The 27,933-nt window shown below is 33.2% G+C and overlaps 1 protein-coding gene across 2 annotated transcripts in view; it reads right to left on the reverse strand.

The window, feature by feature from the left end:
* Positions 1-27,933, reverse strand: part of LOC150097869 (uncharacterized) — a 622,248-nt gene that overhangs the window by 397,204 nt on the left and 197,111 nt on the right. For both annotated transcript variants that reach the window (XM_090405962.1, XM_090405961.1), the window contains exons 5-6: positions 16,990-17,134; positions 859-933 (exon numbers count right to left, since the gene is read on the reverse strand). In XM_090405962.1, coding sequence (XP_090262088.1) covers positions 859-933; positions 16,990-17,134 — 220 coding nt within the window. The remainder of the gene's footprint in view (positions 1-858; positions 934-16,989; positions 17,135-27,933) is intronic.

The raw sequence follows: 27,933 nt of genomic DNA on the forward strand, positions 1-27,933 counted from the left end.
TTTGAAGGGAGATCTTCAGTTGTTTGCTGAGATGCAAAATTGAGTAGGATAAAAGTTAATCAAGATGATTTAGAGAGCTTGCAGGATGACTTGAATAGGCTGACAGTATGGGCAAAACATAATGGTTGTCAATTTAATGTAGAAAAGTGTAAAGCTATGAATTTTGGGATATTAATATTACAAGCTGTGTACCATACATTGGGAATTGTGCCTCCAGGTAATTGATGAAGCTAGGGATTTGTGGGTGGTATAAAGCCTTGATACAACCACATCTGGATTACTGATCACAGGTCTGGTCACCTGGGTTTCTTGGGGATGAAGAAGAGGATTCAGAGGCAAGTGACCAAGATGGTGGGTGGTCTGTGGAATGCTCCCCATAAGGATAGATTGTGAATTGAAAAAGATGGTTGATTAAAAAAAAAAAAGGGGGGGGGGATACAGGGATATGATAAGAATATTTAAGTTACTTAAAGGCTTTTATAGGATCGATGCAGGGGAATGTTTCAACACTTGGCTAGAGATCATCTCTGGAAGGTGGGTAAGAGTGTGATTTAGCAAGGGTATGAGGACTAGATTTTTTGCTTGGAGAGTGGTGAATGAATGGAGTGGGTTGTCTGATTGAATTGTGAGTGCTTTGTGTGTTAATGGTTTCAAGGAGAGGTATGATAATATTGTGTGGATAGTTTGGGTCTTCCATAATGAGTCTTAGGACTCCATGGAGGCGCCCAAGTAATCATAATAATTAATGTTATTCATAAATGGGAGTAAACTGTTTCGTGTTTACATATATTACAATAAATATACAAATAATTAAAGTTTCTGTAATAGCAATAATCAAATGATAAAAACATTTCTTACCGAAGCCTGTTTCTTTTTCAATTCCTCTAAGAGTTTAACCAAGTCAGGATCAGCAACATCAAAACATGTTTGTCCCTAAAAAATTTGAAGTATCAAATCATGTCTATGCACTTTATGCTTTTATAAAGCTGAAAGATATTTATATTGTAATATAAACAATTAAAAATTCTATGTCTGTATGGTGTAAATGGAACAATACAGAGTGACATGCATCTTTTACTAAATGTTCAAACTGGCAGTTAAAAACTAAATCTATATGAAATGATGTGGAACACATCACACTGTTAAGGACAATGGTCTGAAACCTCATATTCAAATAAGTTAAACTTTTATTCTTCATTCTTTCCTCTAGACATAAGATATTAATCCCTTAAATACTTCTGGTATCTCTAGTCAAATTAAATAAGTGCTGTGATAAATTTGTTAAGAAATTAGCAATCCAGGAAATGAGAAAACAAAACATCAACTATTGATGACAGGTGACAATACTAGCTATTAAAGGGCAATTTTTAGTGAACATGGAAAATTCAAAATGTAAATAAACAATACATTACTAAGGTTATTATGCCAGAAGCCACCTGGATAAATTTATGAGGAATAAGAAATATGACCAAGACACCGAGTTAGAGAATAACAAACAATGGCAAAGTGAATTTCAGCTAATAGATGTCAGGGATGCCTTAGAAAATAATGGTTGTTCACAGACTGAAGATTAGAAACAAAACATATAACAGTACTGAAATTAAGAAAATCAATAAATTACATCAATGGAAGAACTAGACTACAGAGTGTAGTTCTTGAAGAACTACAAAGCAATCAGAAAAGACTAAGACATACATAATATTTAAGGATGTGCAAGTAGTGCTAATCTCAGATTTGTCTAGATAAAAAGTTATATCCTGACAGAAGGTATACAGGATATCATAATAGTACTGTTTGAAAAAGTTACATCATCACTAACTTCCTATCAACAATTTTATTCCAAATTAATTTGTTATCTGCCAAGTCTCTAATACTATCAGATCTTATATTTTAGCCTTCTAAGGCACTTAATGAATCAATCCACCTAGATCTTGGTCTTCCTCAGGGACTTTTTCTTGCCATCAAATATCTGTTTTCCTAACATTTCCTCTTCCACTCTGTTAAAGTGACCATACCACCAAAGATTAACTTCGCTAACACATTCCTGAATGCTAACAGTGTCAAGTTCGTTTGTAATATCCTCATTTTTAACATGATACTACTCTTAATGCCATCTCTTCATTCCCCTAATCTTTTACAGAGCTCTCATATTTGTGGTCTCCAGTCTTTGATCAAGTGTTTAATTTCTAACCCAGCTCTCAGATCCATGTTAAACCTGGCTTGAACACTGTTCCAATATACAGTTACTTTAGTATTTTAGTATTATTCAACTGGTTTCCAACCATTCTAACTTTGATAATTCTGTTGTCTATTTCCATACTGAATTTACCATCTTTTTTTTAATTCATTTTATTTTATTTTATTTTTTTACAACATGACAAAATTTCATGGCGGCTGGGGCGTCATTTGGTTAAACAAGGCCCCAGTTGTTTTCACCAGAGAACCAGGGCGAAAAGTGAAAAATCAGCCTACTGGAACAAATCTGAAAACACACTACAACCCAACATCACCAGAGTTAAAGATCAGTACTATCAACATAAGAAACCTGAATGGCAAAGAAATGGAGTTAGCTGAGGAATTAGATAAGTACCAGATCGGCATAATAGGGGTGACTGAAACAAAAAAAGACCAAAACTGGTGAGATCTTTCTGAGCAATAAATACAAAATGTTATATTCAGGCAATGACAATCAAGGAAAAGAAGGAGTAGCCATAGTATTCAACACAAAATACGAGGCTAATCTTCTTGAATGGCAGGCAATCTCAAGTAGAGTGATGTGGGCAAATATCAGAATGGAGAACTGGACAATGAGACTTATTTGTGCCTATGGTCCCGCAGAAGGTTCTACTAAGGTAGAAGTGGAGGAATTTTTTGAGGGTTTAGAAAAAGCAACTGACACAATGAAAAAGGAAAAGTTGGTCCTTGTTGGGGATCTAAATAGTAGAGTAGGAAATGATTGTGAGACATACAAAAATATTTTGGGAAAATTTGGAGAAAAGAGCAAAGCTAATAATAATGGCAAATATTTGTTGGATTTCTGCTCAGGACATGGACTGGTTATTACTAACACCATGTTCCAACATGAAAATGTGCACAAATTCACATGGAGAGAAGAGGCAAGGAATAAGAAAGGTCTCATTGACTATGTTAATGTTTGATAGCGATGTTTTCTCCCAGGTGCAGGACACCAGCATGTACAGAGGATTTGAAATTGGAAGTGATCACTATTTAGTCTTGAGCAGGATAAAATTGAATTTCATATTGAAAAGAATATTTGTATTCTTTTTATATTCCCATGCTTTCTCAACAAATAGTCGAGAAAGCATGGGAATATAACAAAGATCTGTATTTAAGTTTTGTCGATTTGGAAAAGGCATATGATAAGGTGCCAAGAGAGAAGCTATTCAATACGCTACAGTTATATGGTGTTAATTGGGCATTATATCAAGCAATACTTCGTCTTTATTTGAGTTGTAAGTCAGCAGTTAGAATTAAAGGAAGTACAGGAAGATAGTTTAATGTTAAATCTGGTGTGAGACAAGGATGTACATTATTCCCTCTGTTATTCATTATAAATATGGATCACATTATGAAGGAAAGTGGTATTAAAGATATCAAAATTGGAGATGTTAATTTTAGCTCTTTGCTTTATGTGGATGATGTTATACTTCTAAATAAATCTGCTACAAGTCTGCAGGATTCTCTGACTAAACTGAATAACTGTTGTAATAGATATAGTATGAAGTATAAAAAGACAAAGACAATAAAAATAGGCAGAATCATTGAAAATGTCAACTGTGTTGCGAATAGAGAACCTGTGGAACAAGTAAAACATTTCAGCTACTTAGGCACGATTTTTAGTGAAGATGGTAAATTAAGTATAGAAATAGACAACAGAATCAGCAAAGCTGGTATGGTGGGAAGTCAATTGAATAATTTCATATGGAATAAGAGAGAAATTAGTCGGAACACTAAATTAGCTGTATACAAGACAGTGTTCAAACCAGTTTTAACTTATGTATCTGAGAGCTGGGTCAGAAGTGAAACATTTGACCAAAGACTAGAGACTGCAGATATGAGAGTCCTGAGAAAGATTATAAGTGTGAACAGAAGTCATCAATGGCAATATCGTATTAAAAATTAGGATATTAGGAAAGAATTTGACATTGTCAGCATCCAGGAATGTGTTAGCAGAGCTAATCTCAGGTGGTATGGTCACTTAAACAGAATGGGCGAAGAACGATTAGCAAAACAAGTGTTCTCTGCCAGGTTGGCAGCAAAACGACCCAGAGGAAGACCAAGATATAGGTGGATTGATACGGTACAAAGTGCCTTAGACGATAGAAATATAAGATCTGATAATGTTGGAGTTACAAGTAACAGACTGATTTGGAGGAAAATTGTAGATAGGAAGTTAGTAATGATGTAATTTTTTTCATATAGTACTATCATTTCCTGTATACCACTTGAGGGTACATGGCAGGAATTTGATGATGATGATGATTTACCATCATCACTAAAAATTGTGCCTAAATAACTGATGTGTTTTACTTGTCTATAGGTTCTCCATTCAGGATACAATTGATGATTTCAATGTTTTTGTATTTTCATTGTCTGTCTTTTTATTGTTCATTTTCATACCAAATGCATTACAGCATTTATTCAATTTAGTTAGAGAATCCTGCAGACTTGTACTGGATTTTTATTAAGCAGTATAACATCATCTGCATAAAGTAGAGAGCTGAGATGAATACCTCCAATTTTGATATCCGATTTACTGACACTTTCCTTCATAATGTGATCCGCATAGATGGTGAATAACAGTGGAGATAATGAGCAGCACTCTTGTTGCACTTATGATTTAACATGAAACCATCTTCCCTTGTACTTTCTACATTACATTCTAACTGCTGACTTAGAACTCAAACATAGATTATGTATTCATCATCATAACACTAATTGTGGGTATAGACTACATTGGTCTGTTCAGGTCTCATTATTCATCCAATATCCTTTTTTGAAGTCTACCCTGCCTTCTCTTTCCAAATGGCTTATATTTTAGTATTTGTTTTGGATGTCGGGTGTTGGCATTCGGTTTACATGTTGAATCCATTTTTGTTTATAATTGTTTAGTTTTTCTTCTATTGATTTTGTTTTTAGTTCTTTTATGATGTCTTCATTCCTTTTTTGATCTAATAATGTGTATTTTGCAGTTCTCATAAATCTCATTTCACTTGTTTTTATTCTTTATCTTGTTTGTTGACTGACCAAATTTCACTGCCATATAATAATGTGGGCACTGCTAAAGTATTGTATATTTTCAAGAATGTTTCTTTTTGTACTATATTTGGGTTGAGTGTTCCATTTATCAGGCCTATAATATGTAAAAATTTTGAAGTTTTTAATTTTATGTCTTTTTCTCCTTCATATGATATTTCACATCCAAGATAACTGAAAGTACTTATCTGTTCTATTATTTTATTATTAATAACTATTTTGCTTCTAACTGGAGTTTGTCCACAAAATGCCATTGTTTTAGTTTTATCGATGAAAATTTTCATTCAAACTGTTCTACTATAATGTTTAAATTATATATATTGCTCTTTGTAAATTGTCTTCCTTATCTGATATTATTACCTGATCATCTGCAAATAATAGTGTATTTATTTTGTTATTCCGGGAAATTTTTATACCTTGATTGTTTAAGGTGTTCCACTGTATTAATATTTCATTAATGTAAATATTGAAAAGTGGTGGAGACAGAGGGCATCGATATCTTATTCCTTGGTTTATAGATAGTTTTTCAGACAACTTTTCATTTATTTTTATTTCATTATCTTTCTATATATATTCAATATTGCATGTAGTAAAATATTAGGTATATTTATTCTTTGTAATATATCAAACAGTATATATCTTTTTACTTTGTCAAATGCTTTTTCGTAATCTATAAACAAAAAAAATGAGTTTCCAAATTAAATTCTCTTCTTTTTTCTATAAGTAGTTTTAAACAGAAATCTGCATCCATTGTAGAGCGTCCTTTTTTAAATCCATTTTGACATTCTAATAATATTTTTTCACTGTATATTTTTAGTTTTTCATCAAGTATTCTGCTATATATTTTGTAGCATGTATTCAATAAACTAATACCTCTGCAGTTAGCAGGTTTTGTTTTATCCCCCTTTTTAAATATAGCTATTACTATGCTTGTATTCCATTCTATTGGTATTTGTCCATTTGTATATATTTTATTTAAAAATTTTTGTAATCTTTGATGAAATTTTTTTCCAGCAAATTTATACAGTTCGGAGTTTATCCTATCTTCTGCTGATATGCCATTTTTTAATTTTATTTAGGTTGTCCTTTAATTCTTTAATTGTTATCGTATCATTTAAGGTATTTTGTAAGTTTCTGGTGTAATTATTTTTGATGCCAATATTATCTGTCCAAAGATCTGAAAAGTAATCCAAAAATTTTTTTACATCTATTTCACAATTTATATTTGCAGTTTCTTTTATATCTGCATTCATGTGTTTTAGTATTTTGTATGCAGTGGGTCTTATTTTGTATATGTCATTTTCTAGATATGATACAAATTTTTTCCCAGCTTTCTGTCTCTCTTTTGGCTATTGTTTGTCTTTTTTTATATTCAATTTCATCTTCTTGTTTTTTGCTATTTAACCATCTTTTAAAAGCCAGCTGTTTATTTTCAATTATTGTTTTTATTTCATTGTCCCATATATGTAATTTTTTATTCTTATGATATTTTTTGTGTGTTCCTAGAAAGCATGTTCTAGGTTCCTAGAATGCTGCTGATGCAATAATTTCTTTTATATTATTCCATTCTTTCTCAATGGCTTCATTTTCTTGTATTTTTTCTAAGTAGTTATTAATCCTCTGTTGGTATAAATTTCTTATACTTGAATCATTTGGTAGTCTTACTTTGTAATTGGATTTTGTTTCTCTAGTTTGTTTATTTTTTTGTATTTTTTGTATCCAGATTGGTGGAAATCTAAGTTTTGCCTGTACTAAATAGTGATCTGTGTCAATTTCTAGCCTTCTTCTAACTTTAACGTCTAGGAAGAGGTTTTCTGCTTTTTCATTTGCTATAAAGTAGTCTATTATTGATTTTTTTGTCCTCTTGCAGACCATGTATATTTATGGATATTTTTGTTTGTAAAATATATTCATTATTTTTAAATTATTATATATTGTATAATCAATGAGTCGCTTTCAATTTTTGTTTACTGTTGGTTCTCCAAATTTTTGTACATTATTGTTAATTTTTTTCATTCCTATTCTGGCATTAAGATCTTCCGCTATAATTATATGGTTTGTTTTATTTAATTTTTCATATATTCCTTGTAACTTTTTGTAAAAGTAATCATTTTCTTCTTCTTTTCCTCCTTCAGGGGCATACACTCCAACAACTGTTAAATTTTCTTTATTTAATTTTAGTCAAACTTCTAGTGTTCTTTCATTCCAGTATCTATAATGAGTTATTTTTGCTTCAATTGATTTATGGATCCAAATCATTACACAGATTTTGCATGTATTTGTTTGTCCACTCCACTATATATGACATTGTAGTTAGCTGTTTCTTTTGTTCCTTTAAGTTTCTTTTTTGTTTCTGTAAGAACTGCAATTTCTATATTTCCGTCATTTAAAATTTTATCTAATTCTTCTTCTTTATGTGCTATGCTTCTAATGTTCCATGTAGCATATTTCACCACATTTTTCTTTTTCCAGTTTGCAGTGGTTTCCCATGTTTTCTGTCCGGTTTGGATTTCGTTGAGACTTGAAAGTATTATATGTTTCCCTATGTCAAGTGACTAGCATGATGATAGGTATCCTAGTGGTGGGACTTCCACCTAAAGACAACTAAGCTTGCTTTTTTAGTAGATAGGCAAGGGTCACCCCCCATATTGTATGAAGTAAGATCAGGTCTAGCTTGGGTATCTCGGGTTTGCCATGCCTGTACTCACCAATGTGAGCCCCTGAGGAAGATTATGTATTGCTCCATATAATGTCTCATTTTAACATATAACTTAGGGTTTGAACAGCTTTGCTCTTGCCAACTTATTATATACCTTTTTCAGAGCTACAAAATATAGGGTTTGAACAGCTTTGCTCTTGTCAACTTATTATATACCTTTTTCAGAACTACAAAATACAGATCCTTGTTATATTTCCATTACTACTCAATTCACCAGTCTTGCAGTGAAAATATTACCTTGACAACCACTATGTGGCATAAATCCAGTTTTCTTCTTCAAGCTTCCATTCCACAATTTCTCTTACCTTTTCTCAAGTATGCTTGCATAAATCTTACCAGGAACTATCAGTAGGGAATTCCTCTGCAATTCTCACAATCAGTTTTATTTCCCTTGTTATTGATGAGTACTATGAGAGCTCCTTTCCAATCATCCAGAATTGGGCCTTCAGAATTATGCAACGCAGCCACAGAAAAACGTTTATCGAAAGACTGCTAAATGAAACAAGTAATCACTCCAGACATCTAGAATATCATTATCTTCAGTTTTCATGTCGTCTTTATCATCTTTGATTCCTTTTACAGCACTTTCCTCCATTCCTTAGCTTTTTCAATAGCTTCTAGAATATTTGGCCACCTTCCTGATATTTATTTTCAATTCTTACTAGGGATGTGCTGAATATTTTGTTTTGATCAGTATTCGGAGTGTTTTTCAGATATTCAGCCTCAACTGAATCGGTAGAAAGATTCGGTATTCAGCTGGCAAAAGCAAAAAAAGTCCTATTACATGCATGATAATAGACAAAACCAATATGAAAAAGCCTTCTAAAATCTCTAGCTCGCGATAAATTTTTTAATTAAATTTCCGAGATCGATTTTACAGAGGTTTCTGAACATAAATTAGAAACTATAGTATATTAAAATGAATGTTACACTTCTACTGTTAAAAACATAATTTAACATATATTGAAGTATATGTAAAATGGAAAGTAAGGGATTAAACTGGATTATAGCGATGACGAAGTAAGAACAAAAGTTTGCAAGGTCATGCGAATATAGAAATATGCCCCCAAGAACACAGGGAGCCGAAATGACATCATTGTGCTTGTGGGTAATCCTGGAAACTACATTAGAACAAAAGATTAGTGACAATATAAAAAGGTTCTAGGCTCAGGGTTCTTTTCTTTTTCTTTTTTTGTCTCCAGATTTTGGTTTTAGGTACATATGTGGGGGAAAGAGTGAGGCTGCAATTTCAATGAATTTTCTGTGGATGTAAGGACATGCTGCGAGAGCATGGTTACCCATTAGGCACTGCGGTGACTTCGGCAGTTCCATTCCAGTTTCCCGACGAAACATCAATCTAAGATTGATTTTTCGTCATGAAACTGGAATGGAAAACTTCTATAGCAGAACACCAGGGCTATCCAGACAACAGCCAGTACCCAGGAAGAAGACAAATCGCCAAGCTAAATTAGCTGAAGTTTGTTTAAACTGATTGAGCTGTGTTTGTAAAAGTAAATGTAAGTAAGCACTACTTTGTTAATGTATTAAAAGCTTGCACTTGAGAATTGTATATGTGCTTAAAGGAAATTGTTAGTATTTAGTTAGTTAATAAGTTGCGGCAATGAAAGGGAAAACGAATGTTAACCTATATGTGTGTAGTGAACGAAGTTTAGCTAAGTGTAACATAAGAAGCACCTACATGTCTAATTTAGATATCTAAGCATTGTGACAGGGGTAACTAAGTGTGTGTATAATGTTCAAGTTGCATATTTTGCCTACTGTGTATATAATAGGCCTTAGAGAGTTAATGTCTCCTATTTGTTTGTGCATTGTACTATTTTACTAGGTTAAAATAAAATGCTTTGCTTGTGTAACTATCTTGTCTGATCTATTTGCCAATGCACTGTCTCCAAAAAAAAAAAAAAAGCGAAACTGCAAGCCTGTTTAATTAAGAATTGCCACGACTAGCTATAAAGGAGTGTGTGTTAAATTTGATCTTGCATACATTCCACACTTAAATTCTCAAGCTATATATATAATTTAGAATGGCACAGTCATTAAACAAATAAATTTTTCTAAATTGCATAGTTTGAGAGTTGATATTCTTAAACATAAGAATATTTAAGAACCTCTTAAATATTCTTATGTTAAGAATATTTAAGAACATGTAAAATAAAAAAAAAATTATGTTACAATGGCGAAGCCGACATATATTTACAGCTTCCCCTTATCTGGAGTGACCATTCAAATAGAAAGGTTTCCATGGCTTATGAATAATGTTATTCCACAGTACAATTTCGCAGGAAATATCTTCTGACACTAGCTACCAGCATATTACTTGAAAGAGTTTTTTCAAAAGTCAGAAATATTTATGAAGAAACTAAACATGCTACTACAAAATGCTAAAAACTTCATTTTCCTTCATCATAATTTAGCAGGAATTCATTTTGATTATCAAATCCATACTTATTTTCTCTATTTCACAGTTTAAAATAAGTTCGACTAATATCTTTGTTACCTGAAGAAATAAGTGCAATTTTTTAAATACAATGTTCTCTATGAAATTAAATAATAGTTTTATTATATCAAAATGAAGGATATTAGAGATTCATCTATACTTTGTAGCCAAATGTTAGAAAGAATGTGAAGTTTCAAAAATTTACCAGTGAGCTTATGAGAACAACAAGACAGGAATTTGAGTTACTTTGGTTTGCACTATTTAAACAACACAAACTCTGCCCACAACTTGTGTATTCAGGCTAGAGAGACTTTATGGGAAAGAAAGTTTCGCTATCTTGAAACACCAAACTTCAAAAAATGTGAGGTAGCAGCAGGGATTATGAATTACCTATCTAGAAACTCAGAGTGACCCAAAATTATTACTAAACTCATCCAAACTTTCATCGGTGGCTTCACTAAGTGACAAAAAAACTCATTCAATGCTGCAACTATGCAAAAAAGTTAAATTTATCATAAGTAATCTCTTAGTGGGTGCATAATAAAATATTAAACTATAGAGCTAAAAAGTTTGTTTTAAATAAGATATTTCTATACATGATATTATAGATACATCCATATTTCAAAGCAAAGTATGGAAACAAATAAAATAAAGAAATATACATGGGTCGGCCTCGACCACAGATGGCAACACTATCAGTAAGATTTTTTTTTCTAAGTTGGCATCTGTCATAAGCATCCATGTGAAATTGCAAGTCATTCTATCAAGTAGTTTGTTTTATGCAGCTGTCTGAAACAAAAGGGTTGTCTGTATCCCTTGAAATGGATAAAACTGAGTATTGTGGGTTATAAAATTCTTTGTGAAAGAAAGTTTAACGGCAAAAGAAATTCATTCGAAGTTCATAAAAGTTTACGAGCACTCTTCTCCTTCGTTTTTAATAATTAAGAAATGGGCTACCAAGTTTAAACACAGCCATACCAGCCTTGAAGATGATCCACGTGAAGGATGTCCAAAAAGTGTAACAACACCAGAAATCATTGATCAAGTGCACAATAGTGTATGGATGACCAGCGAGTCAAAGTGCATGAAACAGCTGAGACTAATAGGCATTTCAAAAGAATATGTAGGATATATTTTGCACAAAGAATTGCAAATGAAAAAGCTTTGCACAAGATGGGTGCCCCGCTTGCTCACAGTAAATCAAAAAAGCACTTGCATGAAAATCTCTGAACAGTGCGTAGAGTGTTTTAACAAGAATAAAACTGATTTTGTGCATCGATTTATTACTATGGATGAGACTTGGATTCACCATTACAGCAGTCAAAACAGTGGACAGAAGCTGGTTGTTCAGCACCAAAGAAGACAAAGTCGGTTCTTATTAGCAGGAAAGGTTATGGCATCATGTTTTGGGATGCTTTTGTTTATTAATTATCTTGAAAAGGGTAAAACAATAACTGGGGAATATTATTCTGATCTTTTAACCAGACTAGATGAAAAAATTCGTGAGAAAGGACCCAGTTTGCAGAAGAAAAAAATCATTTTTCATCAGAACAATGCACCTGCCCACAAAGGTGTTTTGGCAATGGGAAAATTAAGAGATCTGCACTATAAATTGTTGCAACATCCACCCTTTTCTCCAGATCTGGCTCCCTCAGACTTCTATCTCTTCCCAAAACTAAAACTCTTCCTCGCTGGCCAGCGTTCTTCTTCAAATCAAGAGGTGATTGCAACTGTAGAGGGTTATTTTGCAGATCTTACTGAGAACCATTACAGGGACAGGATAATGGCACTGGACCATTGCTGGAATAAATGCAGTAGTCTTAAAGGAGAATATGTTGAAAAATATAAATAATTCGGAAATTATATGTTTTTTCAATGATAGGCGGAGAACTTTTCAGACCACCCTCAAAGAACAATTTTCTTGCTTTCAAAATTTTCTAGAAAGAATTTACTGGATTTTTGAAACTTTTAGGTTTCTTTCTATATTTGGTTATAAATATGGATGGATCCATAACATCCTCCATTTGAGTATCTTTTTTATTTCAAAAAGAAGTATCTTGGCTTTATACTTAAAAATATGACAGTTATTATTGTAAAATTTGATGTGGTGAAATTTTATATAACAATTTATCGGCATCGATTTTACTGAGGTCACAAACCATGAGGAAAGAAAGAATTGTAACTTACTATATTTTAAAGAAGTGCTGATTGTAAGCTTGTAAAGCTAACTAACAAAAAGAATGATATAGAAATTGTTCACAAATTATAAAAAAATATATTGTAAAGGTTAAAATTGTGAATTATATTGGTTTGATGTAACAGAATATTAAAAGTATTTCTTTAAGTTAAGGAGATTAAATGGGATTAGATTAGTTGGCGACTTGAAAGTAAACAAAAGTATTGAAGGTCGTTCAGATGTAGATTGTTGCCACCAGCTCTTAAGGTCAAAACATCAATGTCATTTATTTACGGAAGATTCAGGATCTCCGATACTGAAAACAAGGAGTTTCTGAATCATATAAAAGAGCTGTTTGAGAGGCTGGCTGTTCGGAAGTTTAGGTTGGAGGCTGCTCTAGGAGTTCAAATATTGTTTGTCTTGTGGAAATAGAAAGCCCAGGAGAGGAAGGTCATTCTAAAGAGATGTATTTCCAGTAGTGGAATGCGACACGTGCGAACAGATGTGCACTGTCGACAGTAGATCCAAAAACTGATGGTGAGCTATGCTGCAGATCCCAGACGAGGACTACCCCAGGATGACCACCAAGAGCTGTTCAGCAAAGGCTAGGATATAAGACAGAAGAAAGCAGAATCGCCAGAAGCTATCCACACTGATAGGACTGTATTTGTTTCTACGAATTTGTAGGTAGATTTTAATATGTTAACGTTGAGATTGTGGACAAGAATCTTATGTCTGCTGAACGTAGCTTTGTTAAATTTAGTTGTTTAAGTCGCTATAAGAAGAAATTGAGGCTAAAAATTAGTTAGTTTTACAACTGAGAAGAATGTTATCCAGTGATATTGATTGTAATAGCCAGAAATTGTGTAGAGTTGGTAAAGCAAGTTTTTCTTAGCATTGTGAATTGCAGGTCTACATTGTAAGGTTACGACTTTAAGTTTAAAGCAGGAATTAGAGAGAATTTGTTTAATATTGTATTGTGCTTAAAGTAAAATAAACATATTTTGTTTGTTTAAAAACTAACACCTGATTTTTGACCAATGCACTGTCTAACAAACAAATGGAACCTGTCTGTTTAAATTAGAGTAATTACCATGACTGACTATTTAAAGTATTATTTTAGAAAGTGATCTATTCTATAAGTGTTATAACTATTCTTCCTGTGCCATAACATTAATTCAGGGTGGCACAGTCGAAAAAAGAAATAAATTTTCCCTGAATTATATCACGTGGGAAATAGTTAACACTGGATCCGTGAATTGCCTATTCTAGAGGTCTTTTCACTAACAGCGCTAATATTTGTAGGTAGTATAAAGGATTACAAGCGGGACTAAATTAATTGGCTTAAGATAGAAAATGATAAAGAGAACTTAACAGAAAGATTTAAATGAGTAGAAGTAAGGTAGACATATGAAAGAGAATAAGATAAATCAGTGGTTCTCAAACTGAGTGCTGCGAAATTTTGAATCGTTTATTTGAAAAAAGCAAAATATTCAATTGCCACAAATAATTAAATCAAAAACAAAACAATTATATATTTTGATTTTAATGGATGACGCTTTCCTTCATATCTTTAGTATCTGTAATATCAATTTATTTATGGGTTATATATGCGAGTCTTTCAGAATCAATTAATCGGTACTTTACTCTCTATAAAAAGCAAATAATACTAGGGGTGCCGTGAAATTTATTTATTGATTTTAGTGTGCCACCAGACAAAAAAGTTTGAGAACCACTGAGATAAATAAATAAAATTTCAGAATATAACTAATAGTGCAGTTCGAAATAACAAACAATAATTAATAACATCAGCATAATTATTACAAAAAAATAGTTATTACATTATATTTAGAGAAAGCATAATTTTATTTTCTCTTTTTATCAAAGACAATCCAAAAAGTCTTCGTCATTCATTCTTCATTATTTTATTTTGGCAATGTAAAATAAACAGAAATAAGAGACATTAAAGATACATGATTATGAGAATATAATCCTCGGTACGAGAATTGCCTTAGCTTTCACTACTGAAGAAACTTTCTAAGTTTCTTAAGTAGTACATGAAAATAAGGATTGATCTGATTATATTACAATGCCGAAATGAATACATTTAGGCTGTTTTCTGCTCACTGAAAAATAAAATTCTCTAAAACAGAATCACTTCAATATTGAATGAGGATTTTTGTCATTGTACGGTTTCATAGCCCTAATCTTAAGTACTATGTTTGTGTAACTTTATTAATATTACAAGTAGAAAAAAAAATTATGAAAATGGAATAAAACAGCACTTTTTACTAAAAATTCATTTGCAAAAAAAATTTATTCTGTTTTGAGCAAAAAGAGGTAAGATGACTGAGAACATGGTGCAGCAAGTGTTGTCTGATGATCATTTTAGTACTGCCATATGAAGTACTATGTTTGTGTAACTTATTTCACTATGGACAAACAGGAACATCTATAAATAAACATATATATCTCTGAACATCAAGACCACATCCATCTTATCAAATCTCACAAATCTGCCTTGCACAACATGGAATTTAAAATGCTAACCACAGGATCAAATGGGAAAATGTAAGGCTGCTATACAGATCCATACATAAACATGAATGTTTATTTAAAGAAAGTGCCGAAGCCTTATTTCATAGCCCTAATCTTAATCGGAATGACTGTCTCACTACTCAAAAAGTCTGGGAAATTGTCCTCAATTGTATTAAATAAATTTATCTGTTATATTTTAATTTAATTAATTTCAATTTCAGCACATTAGTTTAATCCATGTATACACAGAGGGATTTCAATTTAAACATGTGCATTACTGTTTTTTAAAAAATTCAATTCCTACTGTTGTTCAATAATTTCACTGATGATGTATTATGATACATAATAAAAAAAGTTATTTACTCTAGCATATGTGCTATTCTATAGTTACACTAAGAGAATGCAATTATGAAACTTTTCTTGTCAGAAATTCATCTTGACTTCGAACTCCAGCTGGTGCATATTTAAAGCATTACTGAAAGAAATTATTTTGATAAAAATTTCATTTGATAGATGAAAAAGTTGCTGATAACTTTTTCAATTCTTGTGCTGATTTGATACTCTAATGCTAACAGATGTGGTGAAATATATAATTTTGGATGCAATCCATCATCTAGATCAAGACGTATTCCAATTATGATTAGATAATCCAGTTATTTTAAGATGGCAATATGAAATTATTAATTTTTTATACAATGTTGTTTATTATTTGAATTCATGAATCACAAATAATGATTGATAAGTAGCTTGAAATATCTGCTTGTTATAGCAAAATGGTTTATCCTTTGCAGACTTCATGTGCCATATCATGCTGACTTTAGTTTGCATATTTATCTTCTGTAAACACTACTGATGTTTAAAAGAGATGATTTTTCAATAGTTCTACAAGCAAATTTTATATATTTTTTGTTTGTGTAACTAACTGCAGTTGCAATAATATATTACTATATATACTACAATAAATATTAATGCATTTCAAAGCATATTATTGCATTAGTAACATACTGGTAAAAGTAGAAACAACAAACCATCAACAATCTTTCCTAATTTTATAATTTATAATTTTTTGTGTGATTTCACCCCCCATTATTTTTTTCTCTCCCCATATATTATTGACAGAGAGATCGAAAATCATTCTTGTGCAAAGGTACTGTTCACTATTATCATAGCATTGAGAGTCATATTTGGTGCATGTACATAATTTTGTATTCTTCTGAAAAGTTTTTGTCTACTTTTGCCACTTAAAAAAAAATAATAACAACAATAATAAAGTTAAACCAACCTGAGGTATCATGATACATTTTTGAAAACAAAATTAACAAAAAATATTAAATTTTAATAAGCTAAAATTCCCAAGAATTCTTGCTTAAAATTAATTTATATCTTTTCACTCCTAATTTTACTGAGGAAAAAAATCAGGATTTAACTAGAATTGATATGGCAACAAATTTTAATGGAAATCGATCCAAATAAGAAATTTCATTAGATTCTGTCTAGTATGAACTGTTATATAGCAAAAGACAGAATCTAATAGCTACTTATTTTACAACCCACCTAAAAACAAACTAAAACTTGGAGAGAGGAGGATATCTGGATTGCCATTAATTGATTAATATTGTTGAAATGGGCTAGAATGATGAAATAGGCTTGGTCCTCTGTATTTTCAAACCTTAGCATCTCATTATTATCAGCTACTAACACCAATCCCTCTACTAAAGTTTGGGGAATAAAGAACATATTGCCATATACCTCACTTCAGTTTGAATTACTGAACATATTCAAAATTAGAAATAATGAAATTAAGCAATTTGATATACTTACTGCACAGTTTTGAATATCCATATTGGCCAAATTGTCTGCTAGCACTGCACAAGATTCCTTTTGTCCCCAGTGTGCTGCAGCATGTAATGGTGTCCAACCATCATTATCCTGAACATTAAGATCTGCACCAGCTTGGATAAGTAAGCTTCAGTGAATAAAAATTAATAACATTTATTTACTTATACACACACAAAAAAAAAAAAAAAGATCACAAATGCAAATACAATACATTTTAATATGATTAACTATGAGTAAATTTATATCAACTTGTTTGACCTGTAAACTTTTTCTTTTCTTAATTAAAAAAAAAAAAGTTTCCTTGACATGTTTCACTGTTTATATGGCTGACAGAATCTTTGGGAAAATATTTAACATAAACAAAAACCTTGAACATTTCCCAACAGCCATTATTTCTTTAAACAGGGGGAGAGAGAGAAAAAAAAAAAAAAAAAAAAAAAAAAAAAAAAAAAAAAAAAAAAAAAGCCTGATAGTTTAATCACGTGCATCATTGGGTATATTGTTGTTGTGTAAACTCTGTATGTGATGGACTTCTATATGTCATCATCTATCAATCCTTGGTATCTATTTAGTGTGCCTCATAAGCAAATAACCTCAGAAGACTCCCCAAACAATCTGACAAAATTATTTTCTTCTAAGCTTGACAAATTATCATGTGACTTTCTGTGAGGATATGTATTTGCTCTTATTTTCAATATCAAGTATAGCCCCCCCCCCCCCCACACACACACAGATTTCAAAACTTCTCCCAATTAAGCCTACGTACCACCTGCTGCAAGAACAAGGAATCTTGTATACTCCAGGATGTTTGTAATTTGGAACACTGTCACTAGAGGAATAGCAAACTTTGTAAGCTGTTATTTAAATACTTTTAATTTTAATACTTGGGCTATTTCTCTTGATGTATTGCCAACATATGGTAAGGATACTGTACCTTTGTAATTAATTTTCAGATTATCATGGGAAGGTTCATCAGAAAATAAGTTTCTTAAGTAATTTTTTGGGTAGCCATTTTGGAGGAATCAACTAAATAGGATTTGAAGTTCTTTTCTTTTAATTTCATTATTTTTGAGTATACTTAAAGCTCTATTTTTAAAGTTTTGATGATACTTAACTTTTGTTGTGGGTAAGGGAAAGAGCTTACATGTAGATACCTTGGGTTTGTTTTCTGTAAACTTCCACTGTTAATCCTCCAGTGATGTTTTTACTGACTAGAATATCTAGGAATGGTAATTTACCATCCTTTACTATTTGTAATGTGAATTTGATTTTCAGATAGCAGTTATTCAGGAAATGTACAAAATCTTCGAGTTCTTTCTAGGTGTAGGAGATGGAGTGAATGAGAAGCCATCCCTGCAAGTTGTATAAAGTGGGAGTGAGCAAGGGGATGAGGAGTAGATTTTTTGCATGGAGAGTGGTGGGTGATTGGAATGCATTGCCTGAGAGTGTGATGAGTGCAGGGGCAGTGAATGCATGTAAGTCGAGGTACGGTGAATTGTGCATGTGACAGTGGCACCTCCCATGATGAGTCTCTTGACTCCATGGAGGTCTGTTGATAATAATAATAATCTTTCTTTCCAAGTAAAGAATGAGGATTTCAGCCAACGATGGAAAAGAATATGGAAAAATTTGAGGAAGAAGCTACAGCACAGATGATTCTGAAGAAACATGTCTGGTAGAGATATATTGATGATATCATTATTATTTTCAATTCTAAACCAGTTTATACATTATTATTATAATACAGGCACCTACATGAAGTCTGAAGACTCATTGCGGGAGACCCAATCTATCCTACCTCTTCTTGAACCCATTAAAGACAAAGCACTTACAACTGGCTATGGTAACCCATTCCATTCAGTCACAACTCTCCAAGCAAAAAATCTAGTTCTCACACCCCCTACTAACCATACCTTTATTCAACTTCCAGGGATAACCCCCCTTTTCTAGTCCCTCTAGCCAAGTGTTGAAATATTTTCCCACATTCATCCTTAAATGTTTCTATCATAACCCTTCTTTCTCTTCTATCAACCAGCTTCTCCAATCCACACACCTTCAATCAAACCTCATAGGGAATATTCCACAGGTCACTCACCATCTTGGTCACTCGCTTATGAATCCTCTCCACCACTTCCTCATCCCAAAGAAACCTAGGGGACAAGACTTAGGTACAGTAATCCAGATGTGGACATATCAAGGCCTTATAAAGAAGAATAACTTCCTTATCTCTGCTTGTTAATGTGTTCTTCAATAGCCAAGTAATTTTATTGGCTATCTTAGCAACATGTCTTCTAAACTTTATCTCAGTCTACCTTCACCATCCCTAAATCTCTAGCTTCATCTATTTCCTGGAATACAGTGCCATAAATGTGATACATGGCTTGTAATCTATTTATCCCAAATGCATAACTTTACATTTCTCCACATTAAACTGACACTCATTAACGTTTGTCCATACTAACAGCCTATTTAAATCGTCCTGCAAGATCTCCACATGATTACCCTGATTAACTATTACTCTACCTAATTTTGCATCATTAGCAAACAACTATATATTTCCTTTCAGGTTATTTCCCATATCACTTATGTACAAATTAAACAGCATGATCCCAGCACTGAACCTTGTGGCAAACCACTAGTCACCTGTTTTCGGCCTCTCCATATACCAGTTTTTGATATCTGTCAGCAGCCAACCTCTTATCCCCTTAACCAGTATCATATCCATCCTCATTTGTTCTTTGCATAACAGAATTCCATGTGGTATTCTGTCAAATGTTTTTGCAAAATAAAGCAAAATCAACATGTAGCACATTTCCTTTATCCAACTCAACTGTTACTCAATTATAAAAAGTTTGTAAATTACAAAGGCATGACCAACCCTTCACAAAGCTATGTTGACTGTCATACAATATCATTATAACTCAAATGTGTCATTTCCATCTCAATAATAGAGAGGAGAGGAGAGAGTTGAATATTAAATGAAATGGTGTGAAACTGGTCAATTATCCAAATCCAACTTACCTAGGTGTTGCACTAGATAGGATCCTAAATTATAAGCAACACATAGAGAAGAAAGCACCTAAAACTCAAACACATAATAATATTCTGCGCCAATTAACATCATCTTGGTGGGTTGCAAATCCACAAGTACTGCACACTTCTGCACTGGCACTCTGCTTTTTGACAGCCGAGTATGCTAACCCTGTTTGGGAAAGATCATCACATGTCAAAATTATTGATAAGGTTCTTAATGAAACATGTCGGCGCATTAAAGGCTGCCTTAAGCCTACAAAAATTGACCACATATACTCACTGTCTGGTGTTGCACCTCCTCACATCAGAAGGACTACACAGAGTAGATATGAGCAGAAACAACAACTAAATGATGAACGGCATCCTTTGTATGGACATGTTGCAGTACATAAGCGGCTAAGATCAAGGAAAAGTTTTATTCACTCAGTGGAACTGTTGGTTGATTCCATAAAAGCTACAAGGTTAACAACATGGCAAGAACAACCTCCAGAGGCTCTGAACTTAAACGAATATCTTCCTTCCGGCTTACATCTTGACTGGCAAAGATGGAAGACATTGAATAGACTTCGTTCCGGAATGGGAAGATCAAAGCAGCATATGGCCAGATGTGATTACACAGACAATGACAGCTGCTCATGTGGTGAAACACAAACTATGGATCATCTTCTGCAATGCTGCTTAATAGACATTAATAATATATGTACCCAAGAAGATTCAATGCAGTGTAATGAAACAGCTTTAAACTATATTAATCACCAGATGAATGAAATTTGACATTTTATGTTTTTGTGTAATATTTTATGCAAAGTGTCATTTTTGTCTCTTAATGTATGCTTTTAATGTCTACTTCTATAAATGTATGCTTTTAATCATTTATATGTATTATCTTACATTTTCTGTAGTTCGCACAAGAAATAAATTAATAAATTATTTTTATCTACCCATTCCTGAATTCTCTTTTTTACCAATTTTTTTAGTATGCCTAAGATACTGATTAATCTATAATTTGCTACTGTAGTCATAGAACGAACTTCCCTTATGCAAAGGAATTATTTTGTCCTCTTTCCACTCCCTTGGAACTCTACCAGAGCTGAGACTTAAATTAAAGAGCCTAGTCAAAGGCATTGCAAGATCCTTTGCACATTCTCACAAATCACACAGCTGTATTTACATTGAGATTCTGCAATATCCTAAAAACTTCCAATTCATTCACCTCTGTTCCCACATTAGTGTCTGTCACATAAAGCAGTAACCTCACTAGGATGATATACCCTTGCAAGGATATATTCATCGTTAATTGAAATCCTCATTCTTTACTTGGAAAGGAAGATTATTATTATTGTTATTATTATCATCATCAACAGACCTCCATAAAGTCAAGAGACTTATCAAGGGAGGTGCCACTCTCACATGCACAGCTCATCGTACCTTGACTTAAATGCATTCACTGTCCCTGCCCTTGCAAGAGTATACAAAAATATACCCAATGATATACCATTGATATTTTATCTGCGTTAATTTTTAATTACGGAAAAGGTTAATTTTCCATAGTCATTCTTCCTCTTACTAGTCAGATAACAAAAGAACTCTTTGGGATGTCCTTTGGCTTGCTCGTCTAGATTCTTCTCATAATTAGATTTTCCCTTTTGCTTGAGCCCTGTACTGTTCAAGAGTTTGCTGGTCACCTTTCTCTTTATATACCCTCCACAGCATTTTCTTCTTCTGCAGCTTGTGCTTAATGATATATTACTCATCCATCTAACTCCTACCTAATTAACCTCTTTACCCTAGGTATACAATTTAATACTGCTTCCTCTAGATGACACTTAATATATCCCGTGCACTACTAACATCCTTGTCCTGCAGTGATTTATGCCATGGCACAGATTTAAGATTCCTCCTAAGCATGTTATAATCACCTGCCTTGTAGTTCCACAAATACCCCTTCTTGATAGAATATTCCTCATGTGTTGCAATCTCCCAAGTCAAATTGGTTAAAGTGACTGTATGGTCATTTTCACCAATTGGAGGCAATGTTGTCACCTTGGTAATGGATAGCTCTTCTGATCCTATCATTAGGTCCAATACTCTCCCACCCATAGTACCTTCCATCACATGCTGCCTTAAGTAATTATCTCTTAGCAGGTTTATAAATTCTATTTCCTTCTTGCAATGTGATCTTTTTTCCTTCCAGTCTATATCTCCATAGTTGAAGTCCCCCATAATAATCACTCTACCTGTACTCATTGTACTAATTTTGCGATGCATGTCTTCCAGATCATCTGTAGAACTCCCTGGCCTGTAGCAACAACCAACTGTATATTCTGTCTTACTGGCCTTATAATTAACACCGCAGAATCTCACCTTACAATCTCAACACCAAATTCATCAGCAGCAGTTGAGATTAAAGTAATGGAGAAGATTATTAGGACTGAATATAGGATTGGAATGATAGTTATAAAATTCTCTATGAAGGTCAGAATAAAGATGAGTTTTACTAGTCAAATACAATTAAAATAGCATGGATAAGAAGCAAAATAGTTGATATATTTCATGCATATTAATGGATGAGTAGTTAAAGCAGACATTTCTGATGATATTCAGTGTTTTTATGATTGCTTAGATACTTCTTTGAATCTTTTTTTTCTAGCCAGTGGTTTGTAAACAGAGCTTTTTGGTTTTCTTGTCTAGCTTAAATTTGTATTTAAAGAGCTGAATTCCTGTTGAATAGAAGATGAATGCATTAAGGAAAACATCAAAAAGCTACAACTCCCTTTCCAGATTTCTGATATGCGGAAAGATCACTGTAATAAAGGATAATCATCTAGAGATGCTCAAAAAATGGAAGTAAAGTTTTATGTTGACTACACTGTATAATTCAGAAGACCAGGTCAGATCAAATTCTGGATGACTAAAGTAGAGGTGTCATAGTACCTAATAACCATAGTATCTTATTTTTAAAAATATAGAGAAATTTACTTAATGAGCATTCCAGGTAAGATTTATGGACATGCTTGAGAAGAAGTTATGAAAAATTGAGGAAGAAAAGCCTGTAGAAAAAGTTGGATCAAGGCAAAGTTGGGGTTGGTCTGATCAGACTTTCACTTTAAGACAAACAGTTCAAAAATCATGGAAAATATAACAAGGATGTGTACTATGGTTTGTAGATTTGTAAAATGCATAAGACCAATGATTTACAACATAAATATAAATATGTAGTGATTGAATAGCTTTTCTTTAAGCTGGAAATTAGCAGTGTTAGAATTGAAGGAGGTACAAGATGGTATGATATAAAATCAGACACAGGTACTTACTTTTTCCACTTTTATTCATCCTCTGTATGGATCACATTACCAAGGAAAGCAGCATTTACCTGATACCAAAACTGACAATAACAAATTTAGTTATTTACTTTATGCTGATGATGTTGTAACCTAAATAAATGTATACAATCCTTCAGAAGGTGCCAACTAATTTGAATTATTGTTGTAACAAACTAAGTATGAAAATCAGCAATAAAAACACCAAACTATGAATATAAACAGAAGCATGGAAAATGTCAACTGCATTTCCTCTATAAAACCTGTAAAATCCCCTTCCCCTGTTTAGGAACAATTTTTATTGAAAATGGCAAATTAAATTTGGAAATAAGCAGAATGAGCAAAGATGGTATGATAGGTAATAAAATAAATAAATTTATATGGAATGTGAGAAATTTTCAACAACATTAAACATAGATTCAAAAGAAAACATTTTTAAATTAAGACTGGCAAAAACCACAGAAAGAGTACACAATTTAATAAATTAATGACTAGTTTTGTACATCACTATTAATGTATTCTTCAAACTGATACAATAAGCAAAAATATAAGGAGGCATTAAAATGAGGATTCCTAAATAACAGTCATTTTCAATTTGTTCAACATGTGACAGACAATGAATGTAGGAACAAGACATCATGAGCGTGGATGATTATTACAAGATATAGCATGTTTTGTCTCATAGCCTAATTTAGCAATATGTAGATCTCTTATGTATGCAACTCAGTGTTATCACCTTGCTTTTTATCACACTGGGTCAGAATTGTATCATCTTGTCAGTCTCTTTCAATTTAAGTACATAAATATGAAATAGTATAGCATTTTTGTGAGTTGCCAATTAATCTGATGGTTTTTGTTGCTCAGCGAAAGGACAATCCAGATGCCAGTTTTTTCTCCACATCTCTGATATATTCTTTTAGATGAATTTCTCCAGGACATCCTGTTTGTCCAACATAACAAATAACAATTATAACAGATTTTATAAACTCATGGTCTCTTCATTGGCTGATGTGGTTGTTTTGGAAAGCTTAACATTGTGAAGACTTTTTGTAGAGGTCCAGAGGCAACTTTTAAGTTATATACTTGTACAACTTTTGCTATTTTATTTGTGATGTTTTTAATATAAAAAACCACCCATTGTAATTGTCTTGGAGCCTGTGATAGTGTATTCCATAAGCTATTAATAATTCTGATGTTGTAATCATTAATTTTGAAGAATAACTTTAATGTAAGTTACTTCCTTGTTTCTTTTATTATCATCATCACTCAATAATAATGGCTTTCTCTTTCATGTTTTGATGATACTTGGTTTTTTGATACTTGGTTACCAGGTAGCAGTGGGAAGTGGCATCTGAATAAAGACCTGTATTAACTTTTTTTTTCTTTTTCCTGCACACTTCAAAAGTAAGATGCTATGATCTTCAACTGAGATGAGAACATTCAAGAAGGAAACAGATCCCACTTTTTCTACCGCTGATGTAAACTGGATTTTGCGATTTAAACCATTAAGGAAGCTGACCATTCAAACTTTTCCATGTATAGGTTTACTAGGGGTGCAGAAATTGCTACATCCACTGCTAAGCCTTTGGCCTGTTCAAAATAGCAATCTTGGAATTTGAGGAAATTGTTCTCTAAGCAATGTTGGAAAAACTTAACAGTTGTCTAGTGGGAAGATGTCTTCTAAAATTGAATTTTTTCTTTTCTTGGAACACTGGTGAGTAAACATTTTACAAACAAAGTAGCCAAGATGCCTGTGAATTGAGTATAACATTTCTTATTTTGTTTATGAAATCCTTAACAGTTTTTTTTTTTTTTTTTACATAAGATGAGGTTTTTCCTTCATGTGATGCTAGTAGTTTGGTCAGATATTTGTAGAGGTAATATACTGGAGAATATCTTGCATCCACTATGGGTCTAAGTGGAATGTCCACCTTGTGAATTTTTGGAGCACCATAAATATGTAGAATAACCAGATGCTTTGAAGTAATTTGTTCTTTGACTTCTTTGGACCAGATACAAAGATCTCTTATTAAATTGTCTTATTATGAATTGTCCAGGTTGGGTCAATATCTAATGCCTGCATGCGATTTTTTTAAAAATTTATTTATCATCTGGTACAGAATATGTTTAATTAAAATTAAAAACAATCTCAAAGAAAAGAATATGTAAAATATCAGAGTAAACCATCACACAAAGTTGTCATTTGTATCACAAATTTATGTCCAAATTCATCAGCCACTTGACCGACTTTGATATGCTCACTGGGTCCAATGGGCTGCCATGGAAGGCTTGCGAGCTGCACTCATGATATGAGTCATTGAAATGATGCTCCACAGTCACAAGTCAGAGTCAGACATGTGCCTCAGGAGAGCAAGCATTCTACACTTATGCCTTGCCCGGTTTGAAGACCGTTAGGTGTTCGCCAGGAGCAACTGAGGTAAATCAAAGCCAGATGGGCTACTTGTTAGATCTTTTATAACATCAAATAGGGCTGACATATTGTTCCACTCTTCTTTCCAAGCAATGGAAATATGAAATCCCTCATTGATCAGCTGTTCTGCAGTTTTCAAAAAGGTATGCCTCTCACGTCCTGCTGCATCCAGATTAATGTGGATCAGGAGTGGGAAATTGTTCATGCTTTTTGTATATTCTCTTTGAAAGAAGTCTTCCTGCATAGGTGTGGTGGTATATTGCTTAAAACTGGGAGCCAGCACAGTGGAGTTAGTTTGATCATTCCTGTCACAATTCTCATATTGGCATTGAGCTGGGTATCAATCTCAGAGATGTGTGTGTATGTATGCTATTTCAGCCACACAGGTGCACAATATTCGACCAGGGTATAGACCAAGCTGATATGCTCCAGAGCACTTATGCAAGCCCCCCCCACACACACACACAATGTGCCAGCAGACTTCTGAATGATGTTGTAGGATGCCAGTTTTGCAGCAAGTGTTGTGAGATGTTGACAGAACGTCAGAGTCCTATCCAGTGTGATTCCCAGATATTTAGTATTTGAGATGAATGTTATTATTTGACTGTTTGTCTCAATTTTGAGTTTGTTGTGGGCTTGTTTATTAAGACAGAGGTGAAAACGCGACACCTATATTTTATTATTTGGGTTTGGCTGTAATCCCCCAGTTCCTAAAACAGATATTTAAGCATAACTCTCTTTTTAATATATCCTCTGTCACTTTTAGTCATCGATCTTAAGTTGCTATTCCCAGGTCACTGGCATAAGCAAACTTCCTGGAGATAGTAGAGGACAAATCACTAATGTACACATTGAAGAGCAGCACGGGCAAAACAGAGCATTAAAATAGATCACTGTCAATCTATATGACTAGCTTGTGGCATCCTTTGCAAAAACCTGGAAGATGCTGGTGGTGAAGCAATTGTTAAGAAGACAGTACAACTTTTTTGCATGGTATTATACAAAGTAACTTAAGAAACATGCCCTGCCTCCATACAGTGTTGTATGCATCAGTGAGATCTATAAATGCTATGAATGTTTTCAAGTATTTTTGAAAGTCTGCTTCTATTTGTGTTGTAAGAGCGAGCATTTGACTTATGCAGCTATCCTTATCTAAATCCAACCTGTTCTAGATGGACACAATTTTCAGGTAATATTTTTCAGGCTTGTACTCACTCCTGCCAGGCTTCAGTATGGCTATTATCTATTATTATATTAGCTATTATATATTATCTTAGAATGTTTAAAGCATTTGGTAGTTTACTATTAGCAAGGATGGGAAACAGCAAAACCATTCTCTAACTACCTATTACATATGCTTAGCAAATTCTGGAAAAAAATATGCCATCTGAACAAGTGGCTTTTTCCACTCATAGTAGCTTGAATAGTTTTATCAATTTTGAAAGGGGTGAAATGGCAAGAAAATTCTGATTTCATGATGGCATCCTGCTTTGTCCGGTGCAGTTCCATTTAAAATTTCTCAAATTTTTCATGACTGCTTGTAAGCAGGTGTTCTGGAGAGATTAATTATATGGTTTGCTATTTGATTAGGGTGTATCTGGTTTTTCTTGGTGTTCAGAGTGGAAGCACTGCCTAGTTTCCATAGTAGTGTCCGGGCTTTATGGCCAGAGTGTATGAAGCCCATGTCCTGTACAATTGACTGCCACCTTTCTCTTCTTGCTACATTCAAGCTTTCAAGAAGTTCCCCAGCAATGTCTTGTGAAGAGTTGGTTTAAATAGTCTTAATGTATAGTATACATAAAGTGTATATGAATATACAAAGAATATATTCCTTTCAGTATCCTCTTGTGATACAATGTCAGGCTGCAGAGAGAATGATCCAGCAAATCTTTCATAGTTCAGCTCAGGCACATGATGAATTGTACAATGTCATTGAGTTGCCATTGCTTTTTGGAAACATCTCGAGAGCAGATATCAAATAGGTTAGTGGGACTCTCTTGCCTACCTGGAAAATGACTGGACAGTGTTTTGTTTTCACAAAGCAAGGCAGCACTTTCTGGGTTATAGGGACTGGCATCAGTTTGATGTCAATAGTCACAAAACATAAATCAGGATTGGTGTAGGTATTCCACTGTTCAGAGT

The sequence above is a fragment of the Typopeltis vanoorti genome, chromosome 16 (genome assembly GCF_054136105.1).
Source record: "Typopeltis vanoorti isolate ZY-2024b chromosome 16, IOZ_Tvanoo_1.0, whole genome shotgun sequence".
Classification (NCBI taxonomy): domain Eukaryota; kingdom Metazoa; phylum Arthropoda; class Arachnida; order Uropygi; family Thelyphonidae; genus Typopeltis; species Typopeltis vanoorti.